This window comes from Natator depressus, chromosome 26, assembly GCF_965152275.1.
Source record: "Natator depressus isolate rNatDep1 chromosome 26, rNatDep2.hap1, whole genome shotgun sequence".
NCBI lineage: Eukaryota > Metazoa > Chordata > Testudines > Cheloniidae > Natator > Natator depressus.
In genome coordinates this window covers 14,179,508-14,200,016 of record NC_134259.1, presented here as the reverse complement: position 1 = coordinate 14,200,016, position 20,509 = coordinate 14,179,508, and the positions used below count along the sequence as shown (strand labels likewise).

Genomic DNA, 20,509 nt, shown 5'->3' with positions numbered 1-20,509 from the left:
TAAATGTACAGCGCCTTCTGCATGCCCTCTGTCCCCAGGTCTCTCCATGCCCAGGGCACACAGGGTGGCATCTCCGGCAAACCCTGATGGCCCTGCCCCTGGCTCACCAACGCTGTTCTGGCTCCACTCCGGTATCAGTGGCATGGTCTGACTCCCACTAGTGCTTCTGTGCTGTGGATGATGGGCTAGGCTATCAGACCCACAGTATAATGGGCTGCTCAGTGCCGCAGACCCACACTGTCTTGCTACTTGCTGCGCTGTGGGAGTAGTGCCCTGACTTGCTCCATCATTTCCAAGAACTCGCTCAGTGCCTGGGCGTGAGCGGCAGGCTTCAGTGCCAGGTGCTGGAAGAGGTTGAGTGGCTCGGCATTCCGGCAGGCCTTGGGGACAGGGATCTGGTTGGGCAGGGCGCTGTTTCCGATCAGGAAGTGGTAGAGGCATTTCTCCTCCAGGCCACGGTGCAGGTAGGAGAGGGTGTCCCGTAGCCTTTGAGCTAGCTGCTCCGGGCGCCATTCCGACAGCGGCAGGAGGAGCAGGAGGTGCATCAGGGCGGTTTTGAAGTGGTAGGTGGTGAGGACCCTGTTCTCCAGAGTGGGCAGCCTGCATTCCTTGAGGTGGATGAGGATCTGCAGGCATTTCAGGTGGCAGCTGTCCTGTGGGGCGTAGCTGCTCACCAGCTGGAAGAACAGCATTTCCTGGACAGCAAAGGTCTCTACCCAGACTGTGCTGCTCAGGTGGCCCGTCTCAGCCCCGTGGCTGGCCAGGAAGACCAGAGTGTCTCCCTGTTGCACCCCGAGTATGATCTCGATGCAGAGGGCCCTCCCGGACTCGTAAGCCAGCCTGAGTTTGCAGGAGGAGGCGGAGGGCTGGGCCGTGAGCTGGAAGCTGTAGTTGTGAGCCATGAGCGCCCAGGCCTGGCCTACCAGACTGTGGAACCAGAGCATGGTTTTCCCCACGTCCAGGTGGGAGCTGGAGCACAAGATGTGCACGCGGAAGGGCCCCTGCTCGTCGTCACTCAGGTCTTCCTCGGCGTGGTGCAGGAAGCACAGCACGTCCCCCAGCAGCCTCTCCCGCTTGCACACGCACTCCAGCTCCACCACGATGCGGCCATGCTTCTCCGGGGCGCCCTCCGCATTCTCCATCTCCAGGCGGAAGGAATGCCCCTTGGGGGCCAGCAGGGGCACGAGAACCCGGTAGGCCTTGGGGTCCCTATGGGGGCACCAGCCTTCAAAGGTGCTGGCCACGCCAATGCAGTTCTCCAGCTCTGGGAGGAAGGTCTGGTAGGTGAGGACTCGGCAGGCCTCCAGCAAGGTGTTCACCAGGCCTGCCACAAACTCACAGGTGCTGGCCAGGTCCTTGGACACTCCCTGGAGGTGTTGGTCATAAAAGTGCTCCAGGGCCGCTCTGTCTGGGAAGTCGGGATGCTGGGTGCAGGAGCCCCTGGGTGCTGCTTCGGCATCGTCCTCCTCCTCCTCGCTGCTGACATCCTCGCTGCTGGAGTCGTAGCTGGACTCGGGCTCCATGCTTGGCCTGCAGAGCTCAACGAGCAGGATAATGACCAGCACCCCATAGTGCCACCCATCCCAGGCCACATCGTCGGGCCCCTGCTCGGCCGCCACCCTCAGCGCTGTGGCCTCCTCCTCCCCCTGGCTCTGGTTTGGCTCCAGGCTCTGGCGTGGGCCCGGCCTCTCCTCGTGGTTCCTCTGCTCAAACTCCAGCTGCAGGCGCGTCATCTCCAGGGCCAGCCGCTGCTCCTGCTCCTGCACCCGCTGCACCGTCGCCGGGTCCTGCTTGTCGCTGACCATCAGGGGGTGGTGCACGATGGCCAGCACCACCAGGAAGAGCAGGCTGCCCACAGCCATGGCCTGGAGGAGGGGAGAAAAAACCACTCAGGAGGGAAAGGATCGGGGAGGGGCATCGGCTCCCCCCCATCTCTGCCAGAGGTTTGGGCAGCACCCAAAGGTGCTGGCTGAGCGCTGCACAAGCTGTACTGGGAGAGCACACGGCCTCCTCCACAAGGCACAGCAGGCCTGGAGCCGGCGTTTCCCTCACCCCGCGCCCCGGCCCAGGCTGGGACTGGGAGAGGGTAGTTCCTTCTCCCATGGGTGATTTGGGGAGTGGGCAAGCCTGGGGGCTCTGAAGGAAGGAGAGAGGGATTTGGTGTCTAGGGGCAGGAAGCTGTGAAGTTAGTGGGGTTTGGGCCCCTAGGATGGGTCAGGAGGATGGATGGGGGGTGGGGTATCTAAGGTCTAGACCTGGGGCTTGGGGGCAGGTTGCTTGTGCTGCTGGGGTCGTAGGGAAATGTGGGGGTCAAATTCCAGGTGCATCAGCCAAGCTGGCTCTGAGGCATAGGTGGGATTTTCTCTCCTGTCTGGTCCTGAATCTGCAAATTGGTTTGATACCAGCCCGAGTCTGACCGCGGGTCTCTGCCCAGACACGTCTTCGGGCTATATCGTTTGGAAGCTAATTGCTGCCGAATTAGGAAAGTCGGAATAGTCCACTGGCGTCAACGGGATCGGGATCTAAACAACTCCCTGACGTGGGGGAGGCTTGGAGTCCACCCCAAACCCCACAGCCCTGAGTCTCATGTATTGCCTTGAGGAGCTGCGTTCTGCCAGTTCCCCTCTCTGGAATCGGGGCCGGCTCTAGGGTTTTGCCTCTCCAAGCTGAGGTGGGGCTGGGGCTCGCAGGCGGCGCTGGAAGGGGTGGGCGTGATGTCCCCTTCTCCCAGCGCCTGCAGGGGCTGTCCCCCCTCCCCGGCCCGGCCGCGCAGAGAAGCCCCGAGATAAGGGGTGGCACAAGGCCGCGCAGCAGCCAGGGTGCAGATGAGACGGCGCAGCCCCGGCTCCCCGGCGGGACTCGCCCTCTCCTCCCCAGGGAGCGGTTGGGCCCTGGCTGCTCAGCATCCCGGGGCTGGGGCTTCCCCTTCCCACTGTGGCCAGGGGCGCGGTGCCCTCGCCCCGTCTAAGTGGCGCAGCTCTGAGAGCACCACTGCCCCGAAAAAACAGGGTGGCCGGAACGCTGCCCCTGGAAATGCACCGCCCCCAGTACATGCCCGCTTTGCTGGTGCCTAGAGCCGGTCCTGGAACCGCAGGGCCATCCTCAGCTGGGTACAAAGGGGTCAGATCGTCCCGCCTCTCCCTTAGAGTGTGGGTCAGTGACCCCAGCTCCAACGCAAAGTGCTTTCAAAGACAATTGGCCCCTTAGTCGTAGGGCTGGAATTTATAGTGAGACCAAAGAAATCCAGATTGCAGACAGGCAGCATCTGGGCCGCTTGCAGTTAAATAATTCTGCCCACCCCCAAGCTTAGGAAAGGCTAGTTACTAACTAGCCATTAAGGCCACTGATTGTGGGGGCTTCATTTCTGAGCACGTGGCCTGATGTCCAGAAGTGCGGCGCACCCACCACTCCAGTTCGCATCCCAGGGAGCGGCAAACTCAGGCCTGGTTGTCTCAAGCTGGGCACTTCAAATTAGGGACAGCTCTTGGCAATTTGGTCCAATGCTTCTAAGGACTTCCTTAAGGAACGTGCTCCAGCAGCCAGGATGCTTCCCCAAGTCCGTGTTCGCTGCTCCGAGCTTTGCCTCCGGGCTCCCCCTCCATCCGCCTCCACCCAGCCTCTCCATACTCACTCTGAGGATGCGTCACACTCTGGAAGGGGGCGTGCAGCTTAAGCCAGGGCTGGCCCATGCTACAGCCCTGCTAAGAGCAGCCCTCCGGGATGTTCCACTCGCATTGCACTGCCTGGCCCGCTGACACCAACCACCTTCCATTATTACCCACTCTCTGTGAAGTCACACCGGCCAGAATCCCTTTAAAGGGGCGGCGCACAAATGCTCCACGTGTGCCCTGCGATGTCAGGCCCTCAGCCGCCTCCCTGCCATTGCCATTGCCCAGCTTGGGGAGATCCCAGCAGAGAGGTGTGACAGATGGGAACTGGAGCAGGGCAAAGCAGGTGGGATGACTTGTGACCAGCTTGAAGCTGGGCTAGGCTCATCCGTGCAACGTTTCCCTCAGTCTGAGCAGCTCTGAGCAAAGCTAGCCAGAGCCGTGGCAGGAGCTGGATTTTGAGCAAGTCTGGATCGGAAGATCGTACCAGCTGGAAAACGTGCAGAAGCCCATGATTGTTTGGTCCATCTGTAGCAGTTTCAGATGAGCTACGCTGAGGGGAGAAAGGGCGGCTGGCGTAGTTGGGGCCCAGTATCCAGTAAAGGGCCGTCTGGCTGCCCTTGATTTTGCTCTCTGTCTTTGCTTTTCGCTCTGCTCTGTCACTGGCTTCCCCTGGCTCCTGCCCTATCTCTTCGCAGTCTCTCCTAAGCAGGACACAAACCCAATAACAGCTAGGCATTGCTGATCGCCACTGGCAGCATAGCGACCCCAGCCATTGGCCATTAGCGGGCTTTGAACCCAGCACCCAACCCTAGACCTCTGCCGCAAGAACAGCCCCATTAGCTGGCAGTAGCCATCTGCTCTGTGAACTAGCCCCTGAGAGAGACGCAAGACACGCTCTCCCAGGGCGCTACAGCTGGAAACCCCTCTGGGTGTTTTCTGCTGGGTTATTCGGAGTAGCAGTAAGGAACTTGGCAGCTGGTGATTGCACGGATCATAGAATCATAGAATATCAGGGCTGGAAGGGACCTCAGGAGGTATCTAGCCCAACCCCCTGCTCAAGGCAGGACCAACCCCAACTAAATCATCCCAGCCAGGGCTTTGTCAAGCCTGGCCTTAAACACCTCTAAGGAAGGAGATCTCACCACCTCCCTAGGGAACCCACTCCAGCGCTTCACCACTGGATGCTGCAGGAGGCAGAACAGAATCCAGCTCACTTTGTACTGGCTGCACAAATACCAACCCATAACGTCTCCAAGGCACTTTAAACGTGAACTAACCCCTTCTCACCACCTCTCCTGTGTCAGATCCTGACTCCCAGGCCTGGCCTTTAACCCACACACACACCAGGCCTCTTGTGCCTCTGTCTGCATTACGATTGACGTCTGCTTAGCACAGCAGCACCGAGAGGCCACGGTCCCCCCGTGCTAGGCCCTGTACGCACACAGAATAGAGACAGTCCTTGCTTCAGAGAGCTCTGTCTAGATGCATGAGGGCCTGGACCTTCCCCCTTTGCTGCTTTGGGGCTTGCTGTTCTGCCAGATCTCTCCTAGTCTGTCGGCCCCTGCTCCACCTGCACAGGCCAAGGGCATCTGTCCCACCCTGGCTATGCGGCACCAAGCAGCTCTCAGAGGGAAGTCGCTCTGTGTCGCTCCCTGCCCCCTATTTCTCTCCCAGCGGCCTGGCTCTCTCCCAGCCCCGCTGCTGAATGTACCCAGCACCTGCAGCCAGTGAGCATTGGGAGTCTGGGAAATCTGGCCTTAATCGGGGAGGCTAAGTGGGAGTAAGTATCAGGGGGTAGCCGTGTTAGTCTGTATCCCCAAAAACAACGAGGAGTCCGGTGGCAGCTTACACACTAACAGATTTATTTGGGCATAAGCTTTCGTGGGTAAAAATGGGAGCCAAGCTCTTTTGGCTTGGTGCACGCACCTCTGTACCGTGTCCCGATTACCATCTGGGCTGGGAACACGGAGCGCTTGCCTCGGAAAGCCCAAGTGCTTGGGAAGTGGCCCTAGTGATTCATTAGGTGGCCCTTTTCCCGCCGTGTCAGAGCGGAACCCAAACCCCCACTGGCGGCAAGGGGCACTTCTGTGTAACCCAGGGTGGCCAACTTTCCTATCGCACAAAACCAAACACCCTAGCCCCGCCCCTTACCCAAAGCCCTGCCCCTTCCCCGAGGCCCCGCCCTGCGCTCACTACATTCCCCCTCCCTCGGTGGCTTGCTCTCCCCCACCCTCACTCACTTTCACTGGGCTGGGGCAGGGGTTTCCCCCAGGGGTTTGGGAGGGGTGAGGCCTCTGGGGTGGAGCTGGGGATGAGGGGCTTGGGGTGCAGAAGGGGGCTCCAGCCTGGGAGGGTGGGGTCAAGGGATTTGGAATGTAGGAGGGGGCTGTGGGTTGAGTGAGGGGGTTGGGGTGTGGGAGGGTTTGTGGGCTCTGGGGTGGGGCTGGGGATGAGGGGTTTGGAGTGCAGAATCGGGCTCTGGTTTTGGGGAGGCTCGGGGCTGGGGCAGGGGGTTGGGTCTTGGGATTGGGGCATGGGCTTACCTCAGGCGGCTCCCGGTCAGCGGCGCAGCAGGGCTAAGGCAGGCTCCCTGCCTGTCCTGGCTCTGCGCTGGGCTCCGGAAGCAGCCAGCAGGTCCGGCTCCTAGGCTGGGGGGCCAGGAGGCTCCGGGCGCTGCTCTCGCCTGCAGGCACCACCCCCCAGCTCCCATTGGCCACAGTTCCCAGCCAATGGGAGTGCGGAGCCAGTGCTCGGGGTGGGGGGTAGCTTGCGGAGCCCTGTGGCCCCCCCCGACCTAGGAGCCGAACCCGCTGGACACTTCCAGGGCGCAGCGCAGTGACAGGACAGGTAGGGACTAGCCTGCCTTAGCCCTGCAGCACCAACTACCGGACTTCTCGCGGCCCGGTCGGCGGTGCTGACCGGAGCCACCAGGGTCCCTTTTCACCCAGGCGTCCCAGTCGAAAACCGGACACCTGGCGACCCTAGATAACCAGAGGTGCTGGATTTCAGATGAGATGTCAGGTAAGCAGCAGGATACGGACCCTGGACTTCAGGAAAGCAGACTTTGACTCCCTCAGGGAGCGGATGGGTAGGATCCCCTGGGGGACTAACATGAAGGGGAAAGGAGTCCAGGAGAGCTGGCTGTATTTCAAGGAATCCCTGTTGAGGTTACAGGGACAAACCATCCTGATGAGTCGAAAGAATAGTAAATATGGCAGGCGACCAGCTTGGCTTAATGGTGAAATCCTAGCGGATCTTAAACATAAAAAAGAAGCTTACAAGAAGTGGAAGGTTGGACATATGACCAGGGAAGAGTATAAAAATATTGCTCGGGCATGTAGGAATGAAATCAGGAGGGCCAAATCGCACCTGGAGCTGCAGCTAGCAAGAAATGTCAAGAGTAACAAGAAGGGTTTCTTCAGGTATGTTGGCAACAAGAAGAAAGCCAAGGAAAGTGTGGGCCCCTTACTGAATGAGGGAGGCAACCTAGTGACAGAGGATGTGGAAAAAGCTAATGTGCTCAATGCTTTTTTTGCCTCTGTCTTCACTAACAAGGACAGCTCCCAGACTGCTGCGCTGGGCATCGCAACATGGGGAGTAGATGGCCAGCCCTCTGTGGAGAAAGAGGTGGTTAGGGACTATTTAGAAAAGCTGGACATGCACAAGTCCATGGGGCCGGACGAGTTGCATCCGAGAGTGCTAAAGGAATTGGCGGATGTGATTGCAGAGCCATTGGCCATTATCTTTGAAAACTCGTGGCGAACGGGGGAAGTCCCAGATGACTGGAAAAAGGCTAATGTAGTGCCCATCTTTAAAAAAGGGAAGAAGGAGGATCCTGGGAACTACAGGCCAGTCAGCCTCACCTCAGTCCCCGGAAAAATCATGGAGCAGATCCTCAAGGAATCAGTCCTGAAGCACTTACACGAGAGTAAAGTGATCAGGAACAGTCAGCATGGATTCACCAAGGGAAGGTCATGCCTGACTAATCTAATCGCCTTCTATGATGAGATTACTGATTCTGTGGATGAAGGGAAAGCAGTGGATGTATTGTTTCTTGACTTTAGCAAAGCTTTTGACACGGTCTCCCACAGTATTCTTGTCAGCAAGTTAAAGAAGTATGGGCTGGATGAATGTACTATAAGGTGGGTAGAAAGTTGGCTAGATTGTCGGGCTCAACGGGTAGTGATCAATGGCTCCATGTCTAGTTGGCAGCCGGTGTCAAGTGGAGTGCCCCAGGGGTCGGTCGTGGGGCCGGTTTTGTTCAATATCTTCATAAATGATCTGGAGGATGGTGTGGATTGCACTCTTAGCAAATTTGCGGATGATACTAAACTGGGAGGAGTGGTAGATACGTTGGAGGGCAGAGATAGGATACAGAGGGACCTAGACAAATTGGAGGATTGGGCCAAAAGAAACCTGATGAGGTTCAGTTAGGATAAGTGCAGGGTCCTGCACTTAGGACGGAAGAACCCAATGCACAGCTACAGACTAGGGACCGAATGGCTCGGAAGCAGTTCTGCGGAAAAGGACCTAGGGGTTACAGTGGACGAGAAGCTGGATATGAGTCAGCAGTGTGCCCTTGTTGCCAAGAAGGCCAATGGCATTTTGGGATGTATAAGTAGGGGCATAGCGAGCAGATCGAGGGACGTGATCGTTCCCCTCTATTCGACATTGGTGAGGCCTCATCTGGAGTACTGTGTCCAGTTTTGGGCCCCACACTACAAGAAGGATGTGGATAAATTGGAGAGAGTCCAGCGAAGGGCAACAAAAATGATTAGGGGACTGGAACACATGACTTATGAGGAGAGGCTGAGGGAACTGGGATTGTTTAGTCTGCAGAAGAGAAGAATGAGGGGGGATTTGATAGCTGCTTTCAACTACCTGAGAGGTGGTTCCAAAGAGGATGGATCTAGACTATTCTCAGTGGTAGAAGATGACAGGACAAGGAGTAATGGTCTCAAGTTGCAGTGGGGGAGGTTTAGGTTGGATATTAGGAAAAACTTTTTCACTAGGAGGGTGGTGAAACACTGGAATGCGTTACCTAGGGAGGTGGTAGAATCTCCTTCCTTAGAAGTTTTTAAGGTCAGGCTTGACAAAGCCCTGGCTGGGATGATTTAATTGGGGATTGGTCCTGCTTTGAGCAGGGAGTTGGACTAGATGACCTCCTGAGGTCCCTTCCAACCCTGATATTCTATGATTCTATGATTCCAAAATCCTGATTGCTTGGAATCATCGCAGATCCCAGGCCTCCAGGCCTAGCAATGGCAGGTGTGACGCTTCCCAGGGTACCCAGGGCTGTGAGGCACCTCGCTACCACCAGCCCGTAGCATAAGGCAGCATCGTCTGTGCCTGCCAGAGGTCAGCTCCCCAGCTCCACTGGGCCTGCCCCTCTTGGCCCACGCAGGCCCGCTGCCATTCTGTAGGTTAGCAGCTGTCACACACCAGCCCTCGCGTCCTCTGAGCATCCCCCTGCGGGGTCCAGCCACTGGACACTCACAGATTCGCTGCTTCCAAAGGAGCAGGACAACCCAGCTTACCAGCTCCACCACAGGTCACAGCACTCGATTTGGTTATGGTGAACGCAAGTGCAAGGTTATTTACCGAAGCCCAGGTAACAGCAAGAAGGAGTATTGGAAACAGGTTACATATCAAATAAAATCACAACATGCATAGAATCACAGAAGCTCAGGGCTGGAAGAGACGTCAGGAGGTGAGCTAGTCCAACCCCCTGCTCAAAGCATCCTACAGCCTAGACTTAATTAACTAGATACACATGTCTAATAAAGTATTACTGGTCCCAAATCCACGCTGTGCTGTACAGCCTGGCTGGCCGGGCCCCTCCTTTCAGGAGACGCGCACGCTGTCCTAGGTGAAGGGTTCCATGCGTCTCTTTGCACCCCAAGAAATATCAGGCCAATCCTTTTCCTCTGTTCCTAAACAGGACACTCCCTGCTGCAGATTCTGCAATCTCTCAGTTCACACCCGGCTCGGTGTACACACAGGCCTACAGTGTGAGGCATACAATACACAGTATACAAACAGCCAGACAGGAAGATAGGTGTCTGTTGCCTCCTGCCTGAAAGGGACAACTCCAAGGTGTGTCACTCCTGGGGACCTGCCTTAACTCACAGACCTTAAGAACATCATTTTCGATATAGATACATAACGTCTTAACCATGAGGTGTACGTACATTTCACAAGGATTATGATGACCAGTGGACAATTGGCTCTCCATAGAGACCTCACGCTCCTCCCTCTGGTGGATGGGTGCAGATATCTGACCCCAGGAACTCTGTAAACCCTATGCAGCCCTCTACCAGTTGACATTCAGTGGTCCCTGGCTCACAGGGGTGAGCAGTTCTATCAGAGAAGTCTCACTTTTTCATTTGATCCTGTTTTGCCCCGTCCTCTATTTTCAGACAAAGTTGGTGAGTTGCGGGGATTCTCCTCCTCCTTTCCCAGGGGAATTGGGCTCCAGCTCTGTTGGGCAAGCACAGACCCATTACGTGACCATCGTAGATCACTGCTGACTTGGGCATTGCATCATAAAGGTGCAAACTTCAGTCATGGGGCTCCCTGCTTGGCAGGAATTGGTTTACTGGCTAGAACTGATGATGATTGGCAGATAAATGATTTGTTCACTGAAAACTGCAGTCGTGATCAACCGAAACTTTGTGAATTTGACCCAATTAGTTTTGTCTAGAAAAACTTCTTCCGGGTCAGCGTCTGCAAACTCCCTCTCTGTGCTAGGCACATGCTGGAATGTGGGAGACCCAGGTTTTGAACTCCCACGCTGGGGGCAGGGACTTGAATTCAGATCTCCACCCTGCCAGGTTCATACATTGCAAGGACCTTTGTGATCATCTAGTCTGCCCTCCTGCATAGCACAGGCCAGAGACCTGCCCCAGAGTAATGCCTAGCACAGATCTGTTAGAGAACATCCAGTCTTGATTTAAAACTTACCAGTGACTCGCTTCCTGGACTTGAACAACGAGGAGTCCAGTGGCACCTTAAAGACTAACAGATTTATTGCAACTTGGCTTCTGATTCAGCCTCTGGCCACTAAGCCTGAGCACTTCTGTTCCAACCATTTGGCCAGCCTTCCTCCCTGACCATTAGGCAAGACCATCCATGGCCCAGTCCCTAATACCAAGTCCCTTTGAATTGTTCCCCTGTGATCTTCAGCCCCTGATACTGGCTACTCACAGAATTCCAGCTCCTCTGCCCCCAAAGGAGCAGGGTAGCCCAGTTAACTAGTTTGACCTTAAATCACCACTCCTGTACAACACATAGCCCTTGTGAGCACTTCTAATAAAAGAAAAGTAAGTTTATTTGGTGTGTCCTGGTCTGTGGGGAGCTTGCTTCTGAGGATGAGCTGGGAGAGGTTGGGGGGGTTATTTAAAGGCCAGAAAAGGGGGTTCAGGAAATACATCTTTCCGGATGGGGTCCCCATCAAGTATGTCTCTATTCACAGATAGGGCAATTCTCTGTCTATTGTATGTCTCTTTTTCACCTCCAAGTGGTTTTGTTTGTTTTCAGTTCTCTCTGATGGTTTCCACTGCTAGTCTTGGGATGGAGCAAGCCTAGATAACGGAACCTGTCATTACAGCTAACCCAGGAGGGGTACAGCTCCCATCTGCTTGAATGGACTATCTCTGATACATATTCCCTGGTGACTAACTTTTACTCCAAGTCCATAAAGCAGACTGTCAGTATAGTTCCATTATTCCTTAAATATTACCCATAAATACATCTTGCAATGATTATGAATCTTTATAAGTTACCTGCTTTCTGTAGATACCTTACATGTTATCCTTTACAGATAAATATCCTGCAAGACATTCTTGTAGAGAGGCTGTCAGGTCTGAGATGAGAATTCTTTGCAAAGAACAGTGAACCCTTTGCCAATGGGTCTTAAAAAACTCCTTATTGTCCTTAACTCTGCTGGCCATAGATTTCCCATTGTGTCTCTTTGCTTCCTTTATCAATTTTCTACAGTTCCTAGCTTCAGAATTATTTTCATTGTTACCAATTTCCCCTTTCTTCTATTTGTTATATATCATTTTTAAATTGTTTATAGCTGCCTTCAGTTCCCCTCTAAACCAGGTAGGATTTTTAACCAATACAGCCTTCTTCCCTTATTGCAGCTTTTTGGGCATCTAGTCAAGTGTTCTTAAACAATTCCCAATTATCTTTCAGACTAAAGAATTTCTTCTCTTCATGTCCCTTTGTTCCTTGTTCTCAACATCTCAGTTGTGTGCTGAGTGCTCATAACTTCCTTCTTTTTACTCTCCTGTTTTGTTATTAGTTTAATGCCCTCCTGACTACTCTAGCCAGCCTGTCCCTGAGGAGGTTGGTCCCCCTTCTACTGAGGTGGAGGCCATCCAAACGATACCGCTCTCTTTCCCCTTAGAAGGTGGACCAATGTTCCACAAAACCCAAACCCTCCTCCATTTACTTAGCCAGTGGTTCACTTGCAGAATATTCTGCATTCTGTCTTCCTTTGCTCAGGGGACAGGATCACTTCCACATTTTTTTCAGCACACTTCTGAGTTCCCTGAAGTCACCTATCCCACAATCCCTTGTCCCGAGTGCTGATATGAACCATCCCCAATGGATCCTTTCCAGTCGACTTCAGAAGCCCATCCAATCTTAGTGTGACATAGCATGCCTGGGCTCTGGAAAGAGAGCACACTGTCCTGTTGTCCGTTTGTCCCATGAAGAATGTTCACCCCTCCCTACCCACCAGCTTTCAGGCTATTCTGGAGTGGGCTGCTCTCAATCTGCCTTGCTGACGCTGTCCCATTTTGGATAAATACTAAATAGTCACTGGGCCAAAGAGCGAGAGTGACTCTCTAGCATGGTGATTTATCTGGGAGGTGGGGCTTCAGATCCCGGTAGACGGGCTCAGGAATAGTTTCCGGGCTGGGCTGTTCCCCTGGAAGGGCGGAGTTTGGGGTTCAAGTTCCCAGGCAGGCACCCCACTGCACTCACCGGGCTTTCTGAAGCTGGCTGGTAACCTGACCACAACAGACTTTTCGCATTTGTTGACAAATTCCGAACCCTTTTCGAACTGAACCAATCATTTCTCTGGGTTTCCCGTTGCTGACCAACCCGGCTCCAGGGCTGCCCTGCATCCCCCGCAGTACGCCGGGGCAGGCTTCCTGGGACCTGACTCTTCTTACCCCAGTGGTGTAACTCCATCGAGCCCAGTGGAGCGGTGCCTGAGCTGCACTGGTGCACGCCAAAGGGGACTCAGCCCTGCCACGGAGGGGGCTGCGGGTCCGGAGCGAGTATTGCGACTTCTGCCTCTGCCGGGCCAAGTTCATCCCTGCCACAAGCGCACTGGAACTGTGCAAAGGACGGAGTTGTGCAAAGGCCCTTCTGGAACGGGCTTTGGGCTCTTTCATGCTGAACAATGCCGCGGAAACACAAGCAAACTCCCACGCAAACCTCCACCTAACCACTCCTCTAGAGCGCTGAATTCCAGGGGCCAGACCAGCAGCTCTTTGACACGTCTAAGACCTTGTCTGCCCTGGGGGCCAAACCTTCCCCTGTTGTAAATCCAGTATCACTCTCTTGACTTGACTGGTGCCAGGCCAAGTCACAGCTGCTGTGGGGCTGGCCTGGGGGTTTCCGTCACTCACTGCAGTGGTATGAACACAAGTTTCACCAGTTCAGATCATGTCTACACTAGGAGTTAGCTGCCTGAATAGAAGAAGTCTAAATCCTTTCCACAGAGACTGCAAAGCTACAGACAGGTTTCTTACAGCTCTCTGAGGCCAGTTGGACTCAGTGACTAAATACGAAGTGCCTGCCGACTCCCTGAACAGCCCAGAGCCCACGGGTCCTGTTCCCTTTGTGTCTTATCCCTGGCCCGGCCTGCAGTTGGTTCCCATAACTCTGAGACAGAAGCGGAGGGAGCGAAGGTGTCAGAGAGATTAAAGCTGTCAGGGGGGAGTCTGGAGTCATGACCAGTCACCTTGGGGTGTCAAGGGGACAGCTCTCCACAGGCAGGAGAGATTAACCCAGTTGGGTAACACCTTCCCCGGGGAAGGAGGGGGCCTGCCCCTGAGGTGACCGCTGGCAGCCTGTCACAGGGAGACATCGAGAAATGAACCATGTTGGGGGGGAGCTGGAGGGAAGGACAGAAGAGGGGGAGAAAGGCAGCACTACTGAGCAGGCTGGAAGGCCCCGGACTCAGTGCTGCCAGTTTTCGACTGGCACACCCGGTCGAAAAGGGACCCTGGTGGCTCCGGTCAGCACCGCTGGCCGGCTGCTAAAAGTCTGGTCAGCGGCGCAGCGGGGCTAAGGCGGGCTAGTCCCAGCCTGTCCTGGCACCGCGCTGCACCCCGGAAGTGGCCAGCGGCAGGTCCGGCTCCCCGGGCCTCTGCACGCTGCCCCTGCCCCAACACCGGCTCCGCACGCCGATTGGCTGGGAACCGCAGCCAATGGGAGCTGGGGGGTGGTGCTTGTGGGCGAGAGCAGGGCGCGGAGCCTCCTGGCCCCCCGCCTAGGAGCCGGACCTGCTGCTGGCTGCTTCTGGGGTGCAGCACGGTGCCAGGACAGGTAGGGACTAGCCTGCCTTAGCCCTGCTGCACGCCCAACTGGGAGCCTCCCAAGGTAAGTCTGCGCCCCAACCCCCTGCCCCAGCCCTGAGCCCCCCCAAACCCAGAGCCCCCTCCTGCACCCCAAACCCCTCATCCCCAGCCTCACCCCAGAGCCTGCACCCCCATCCCAGAGCCCTCACCCCCCATCCCCAACCCACTACCCCAGCCCAGAGCCCCCTCCCGCACCCTGAACCCCTCATTTATGGCCCCACCCTGGAGCCTGCACCCCCTCCCACACCCCAACCCCCCGCCGAAGCCCAGAGCCCCTTCCTGCACCCCAAACCCCTCATCCCCAGCCCCACCCCAGAGCCTGCACCCCCTCTCACACCCCAACACTCTGCCCCAACCCGCAGCCCCCTCCTGCACTCCGAATCCCTCAGCCCCACCCCCCCAGCCTGGAGCCCCTCCTGTACCCCAAACCCCTCATCCCCAGCCCCAACCCAGAGCCACCATCCCCAGCCAAAGCCCTCATCCCCTCCCACACCCCAACCCCCTGCCCCAGCCCAGTGAAAATGAGTGAGGGTGGGGGGAGAGCGAGCAACCGAGGGAGGGGAAATGGAGTGAGCTGGGGGCGGGGCCTCAGGGAAGGCGGGGCCTCAGGGAAGGGCCAGGGCTCGGGCGTTTGGCTTTGTGCAATTAGAAAGTTGGCAGCCGTAGGCTCAGGGCTGACTCAGGCCCCAAGCAAGGGGGGCCGTGCCGTGACTCGGAGTCACATCTGCCTCCCAGGTCCCTCTGAGGATGGACCCGGGTCTGGAGTAGCTCTCACTCCCCACCACAGCCTCCCTGCGGCAAGGGAGGGGAACAGAGCTTCTCCGGTCTTCGGGCTGCAGTGGGGGGGGGCAGAAAGGAGCAAATGGGTTACGGGGTCGCAGTGGGGGGCGGAATGGGACGGGACCGTGGGTGAAACAGGGGTGAGGGGAAGGGGCAGAACGAGGCAGGGCTGCAGGTGGAAGGGGGAAACAGGGGAGGGACCGCAGACAGAAGGGGTGGGAAGGAGCCCCCGCATTTACTCTGGCCCAGGGCTCCATGAAACCTTAATACGCCCTGCAGAAGAGCTGTGGGTGGCTGGAAAGCTTGCCTCCCTCCCCAGCAGAAGCTGACCTCACCCCCCCCCCCCCCCCCCCGTCAAGCTGTTATGGGAACATTTTCCCTTAGAAAAGTAGCGTTTTCAAGGGCGCTGTCTGGAGATTGGGACACCCTAGGTCTAGTCCTGGCTCTGGGGCGGCCGTGGAGTCTAGTGGTGAGAGCAGGGAGGGAGGGAGACCAGGGGACTCTGTTCCTGGCTCTGGGAGGGGAGTGGGCTCTAGTGTTTAGAACAGAGCGGGCTGGGTGTTCTGGCTCCTGGGGGTCTCTTTCCACGTCAGTGCTTGGGTCTGTCGGCTCCGGGGAGCCACTGTGCCCTGGCGTTCGGAGATGGTGAGCTCCCGAAAGGCACTGAAGGCCGGGGAGCTGTAGCTGTGACCTCTCTGTGCCTTCCCCGGCTGTAGACTGGGGCTCACCCTCTGGCGGGCGTGATGTTTATTTGTGTTAAGGCCTGAACCTCTTTCCCCACGGCAGGTGAAGGGTTAAGTGCCCTGCCAGCCTTCTCTGGTAAATAGCGTCCAGGGCGAAGAAACCCAAAGCAAAGATCCAAAGACCCCCTTCCCCGGGTCGTCTCTGATCACCCATTAGCCCCTGCAGTGCATGTCCCTCGGGCTAAGGAAAGCACTGAAGATACATCCCGGGGCAGAGAACGGGTGTAAATCTGGAGCGACTGTGGATTTACACCGGTGTTAGAGCAGGCTGAGGGCCAGAGCCCAGCCCGGATGGGGCCAAGGGGCTGTCAAACTGTGGCGATCTCTGGGTGCCAGGGGGGCTGTCAGCGTGTACCAGGGAGAAAGGGGCTCTCACATGCCCTCCATAGCACAGCTGCCAGTGCCACCACAGACCCCAGCCCTGCCCTGTGGGCATCACCTCCTGGGCAGAGAGAGTGGGGAAAGCTTCCCCATTTCGGCCCACCCTGGGCGGGGTGGTGGGGACTGTCCATTCTTGGGGGGAGAGGGGAACGCGTGTGACGTTCATTCAGCCCCAGCCCTGGACACTCTCCCCAGACAGCTCTGGCGGGGGCTTCTCCACCCCTGCTGCCTTCCTCACCCTGGCATCCTTGCCTGGCATGACCCTGACCTTGTCCTGGGCCCTTCCTGTCCTGGGGTGAGGGGTGAATTCCATCTTCTAGGGTTCGTTTGCCCCCACCATGATACCCCAGCTTTGCCTGACTTGGGTGGGATTGAGTCTCCACAGCCCATTGTTTTCCTTGTACCAATTCCCCTCCCCAGCAGGCCCTGAGCTCTGTCCTGGGGGGACTGCCCCACCTCAGGGGGCCCCATCTCCTTGATGTGCAGGCGGTGCCCAGGGCGGGGGGTGGAGTAACGTGGCAGCAGCTGGTATATTTACAGCCTGGGGACGGGCAGGATTAAAGCCCAGCACGGCCCTGAGCTGCTGAGTAACTTCATGGGTGTATTTGTGCTGAGGCCAACGCTCGGCCTTCCCGCGGTGCCAGGCGGTGCCCAGGCTCCGAAGCACACAGATCCCCTCATAAATCAAGCCAGCAGAGGGGGGTCGAGTTACCAGGGTCTGTCGGTAATGACAGCCAGCTAATCCACCCTCCTTATCTGGGATTACTGCCCACGGCAATTCATTACCGCCCGGGCCAATCAGCGCCGGGTGGGCACAGGGGCCAGGCAGGCGCGCTCCTGCACCGGGGCCTCTTGCTGCCCCCGAGGCCTGTCATCGCAGCTATAAATAAGGCGACTTGTTTGCAGAAGAACAAATTTAGCCCGGACAGAAGGTCAGGGTGGCAGCGAATAACCTTCCATTAAAATGGTTCTCATTCCTGAGTCTCACTTCGCCTGGGGGTGGGCAGGGTGTGGGGTGCAGTGATGGCTGAAGGAGGTGAGGGTAGGGTCTTGGCCCCGTCCCCAAAGCCTGCTCTCTGCTTGGCTGGGAGAAGCAGGAATAGATCCCCAAGGGGGAAGGGGGGGAGGCGCCTGGGATCAGCGGAGCTGTGGGGCCGTGGCAGGTAGGCAGGCGATCGTCAGGCGGCAGCCCAGAGCCTCAGCAGCACTGAGATCACACCGCAGCCCCGGAGGTCTGCCAGTCGCCCCAGCGAAGGAGCTGGCTCTCCGAAGCCAAAGCCCAGCAGGACGTGGGGCACGTTTGGCTCGGGATCCTGCTCTCAGCACCACGACTGAGGCTGATCCAGAGGCCGCGGAGCTCGCTTTGAATGGGGGTGGGGTGTGCACCATGGAGGCTGCAGCACAAAGGGAAGTGGGGCAGCGCCCGGGGCTCTGGCAGCAGCATGGGTGTGGGAGGGCAAGGGGCAGGCAGAGGAAGCGACGCAGTCAGGGGGGCAGTTCTGCCTCTGGGCTGATCCCGGGACACAGGCTCCATTCCCTGAGCTGTGGGGACATTGGAGGCCAGAGCCAGCTGTGGGTCTGGACCTGGCTCTGTAGCAGGCAGAACCCAAGACCGGATCTGAACGCTACAAGAATTTCAAACTCAGAGCCAAACTTTCCAGCTCAGGCCCAGTTCTGCATTTAAATGAAATGTTGCTCTGGTTCTCAGCCCCCGGGAAAGCACAGTCAGTGAGGGTGACCACGTATCCCAGGATGCTTCTGGGCCTTGTCTTTGGCGTTCCCAGCTGAAGGTAGGTGTTTGCTCAAGCTGGGACAGGAGGCCTTGGCCCATCTGCTTTCCCCCATCCCCAGGCTCAGGGTCTCATCTCGATGGCTTGAGCTGCCCCTTCCCCTCAATTCACTTTTAGTTAAAGGCCTGGGGAGTCTGTGGCATCACATAGTGCAGAGTGTGTTACCAGGGCTCTTGGGTGTGATGAGTTATAAGGACTCAGCTTTGCCTCAGCAGGTGGTTGGCTAAATCCAGAAACTGCCCTCCAGTGTGAATATAACCTCTCAGCTACAGCTGCTCAGGGACACTTACACAGCAGCACACACATATGAATCTATAAAAACGCACAGGTACACAAACAAACACACACAATGCACACTTGTCACATACAGACACAAAGGAATGCTCAGAAACACAGCTGTATCTATCACATACAGGAGCTCCCAGATCAGACACATGGCTAGAGAAAAAGACAAACTCTGCACACTCTGGTTAGCTCACTCCAAGCCACACAAGACCAAAATCACACCCATTACTTAGCCACATGTGCAATAAATACAAAGATGCACCCACACAAGGATGCACACGGTGACAGGGTGCTCACCCAGACATACAAACTCAGTCAGACACACAAAAGCTAGAGCAGACACACAGACAGAGTTTTCAATTCCGTTCCATTTAAAGAGCCTTTATTGGGCTGATCAGCTATCGGTGAGCTGTGAACAGAGCGGAAGCAAACAGAAGGAGTTTGCCTGGGAGTTCGCCTGGGGGAGTTCCCACCGAGTTTTTTGCCTTTCAGGCTTCTGTGAGCAGTAAACACAGCATACAGCTGTTGTGACCTGCACAGGATGTGCCATGTTTGTCTTTCTCCCAGAGGATAGAAGCGACTTCTCTGTATGAAGTGCAAGCTGGTCTCCATATTGGAAGAGAAGGTTAAAGGACTAGAGACCCAAGGATCTACCCTGCGCTGCATCAGAGAAAAGGAAGACTTTCTGGAGAGAAGTCAGCACTTGGCACTGCAAATACAGCATACTGAAGAATCAGAGGGGGCAGTCCAGAACGGGGAAGAAAATTGGCAGCATGTGACCCTCAGCAGAAGAAAGAGGAGAAACCTTGTACCCCCTATGCTGATAGAGGTAAGAAACCGTTTTCAGGCTCTCTACACAGGTACTACAGTGGAGAATGGTTTGGAAGAGTCATCTGAGGGAAGGGATCAGAAGGAGATCCCATTGACCGGAAGGCATGGGATGCATTGTCCTAGGGACGGGGGTTCCATGACCAGTACTCCCAAGAGGAGGAGACGGGTGGTGGTGGTTGGGGACTCCCTACTAAAGGGAACGGCGTCATCCCTCTGCCATCCGGACCAGGAAACTTGAGAAGTGTGCTGCTTGCCTGGAGCTAGAATTCAGGGAACTGATGGGCAGGATCCTCTGGAAGGCTAATCTGAGGAGGAAAGGAGTCCAGGAGAGCTGGCTGTATTTTAAAGAAGCCTTATTGAGGGGGCAGGAACAAACCATTCCAATGTACAGAAAGAATAGCAAATATGGCCGCGGAAGTACCAGAATGTACCAGAATGTTTGGCATTCTGGAAATGTGCGAGGGGCCACCCTCCTGCTAAGGGGTGGGAGGAAATGCTTAATGACTAGTTACAATTGTTTAAACATATGCTTTAATAGACAATATATGCAGTGTGGACAGATTAATGTTATGGGAATCTTAATGTGAACATTTCCTGACACTTATGTTTAAATATATAACTTTAATATTGTGACCGGTTCGGTCACAGAGACCCCCTTGAAGCTGTCACCTGATGTGCTGGAATTACCTCTGAGCCCATTTTCCCTGCCAGCTTGGGACTTCCAGAACCCTGCCTTGTTGAGCCAGACACACTAGCCTGCTGCAACACAGACCCAGGTCTGATCCACGCCCCCAAAGCTGCAAACTATAACCAAAAACTGCTCAGCAAGTCACTTATTTCCAGCACCCAGACACCCAGTTCCCAATGGGATCCAAACCCCAAATAAATCTGTTTTTCTCTATATAAAACTTATACAGGGTAAACTCATAAATTGTCCGCCCTCTATAACACTGATAGAGAGATATGCACAGCTGTTTGCTCCCCCAGGTATTAATCACTTACTCTGGGTTAATTAATAAACAGAAGTGAGTTTATTAAGTATAAAAAGTAGGATTGAAGTGGTTCCAAGTTATAACAGCCAGAACAAAGTAAGTTACCAAGCAAAATAAACAAAACACGCAAGTCTAAGCCTAATACATTTAAAAAACTGAATAAAGATAAATCTCACCCTCAGAGGTGTTCCAATAAGCTTCTTTCACAGACTAGACTCCTTCCTAGTCTGGGCCCAATCCTTTTCCCTGGTACAGTCCTTGTTAGTTCCAGCTCCTTTGTTCTGTTTCACCCCTTTTATAGCTTTGGCACCAGGCAAGAATCTTTTGTCTCTCTGTGTCCCCACCCTTCTTCTAAATGGAAAAGCACCAGGTTTAAGATGGATTCCAGTACCAAGTGACATGGTCACATGTCCTGTGAGACCCCAGCCTCCATTCTTTCCGGCCTGACTCACAAGAACACAGGACAGCTTACAAGTAAGCAGAGCCATTTACAGC

At 55.7% G+C, this 20,509-nt stretch overlaps 1 protein-coding gene across 1 annotated transcript; it reads right to left on the bottom strand.

The window, feature by feature from the left end:
• ITPRIPL1 (ITPRIP like 1) lies at window positions 1–12,663 on the bottom strand. Its single transcript, XM_074940119.1, has 2 exons — window positions 12,606–12,663; window positions 1–1,865 (listed from the first exon to the last, which is right to left on the bottom strand). Exon 2 carries the CDS (start codon window positions 1,860–1,862, stop codon window positions 246–248), a length of 1,617 nt encoding a protein of 538 aa, XP_074796220.1. The 5' UTR covers window positions 1,863–1,865; window positions 12,606–12,663; the 3' UTR covers window positions 1–245.
• Window positions 12,664–20,509: the final 7,846 nt, after the last annotated feature.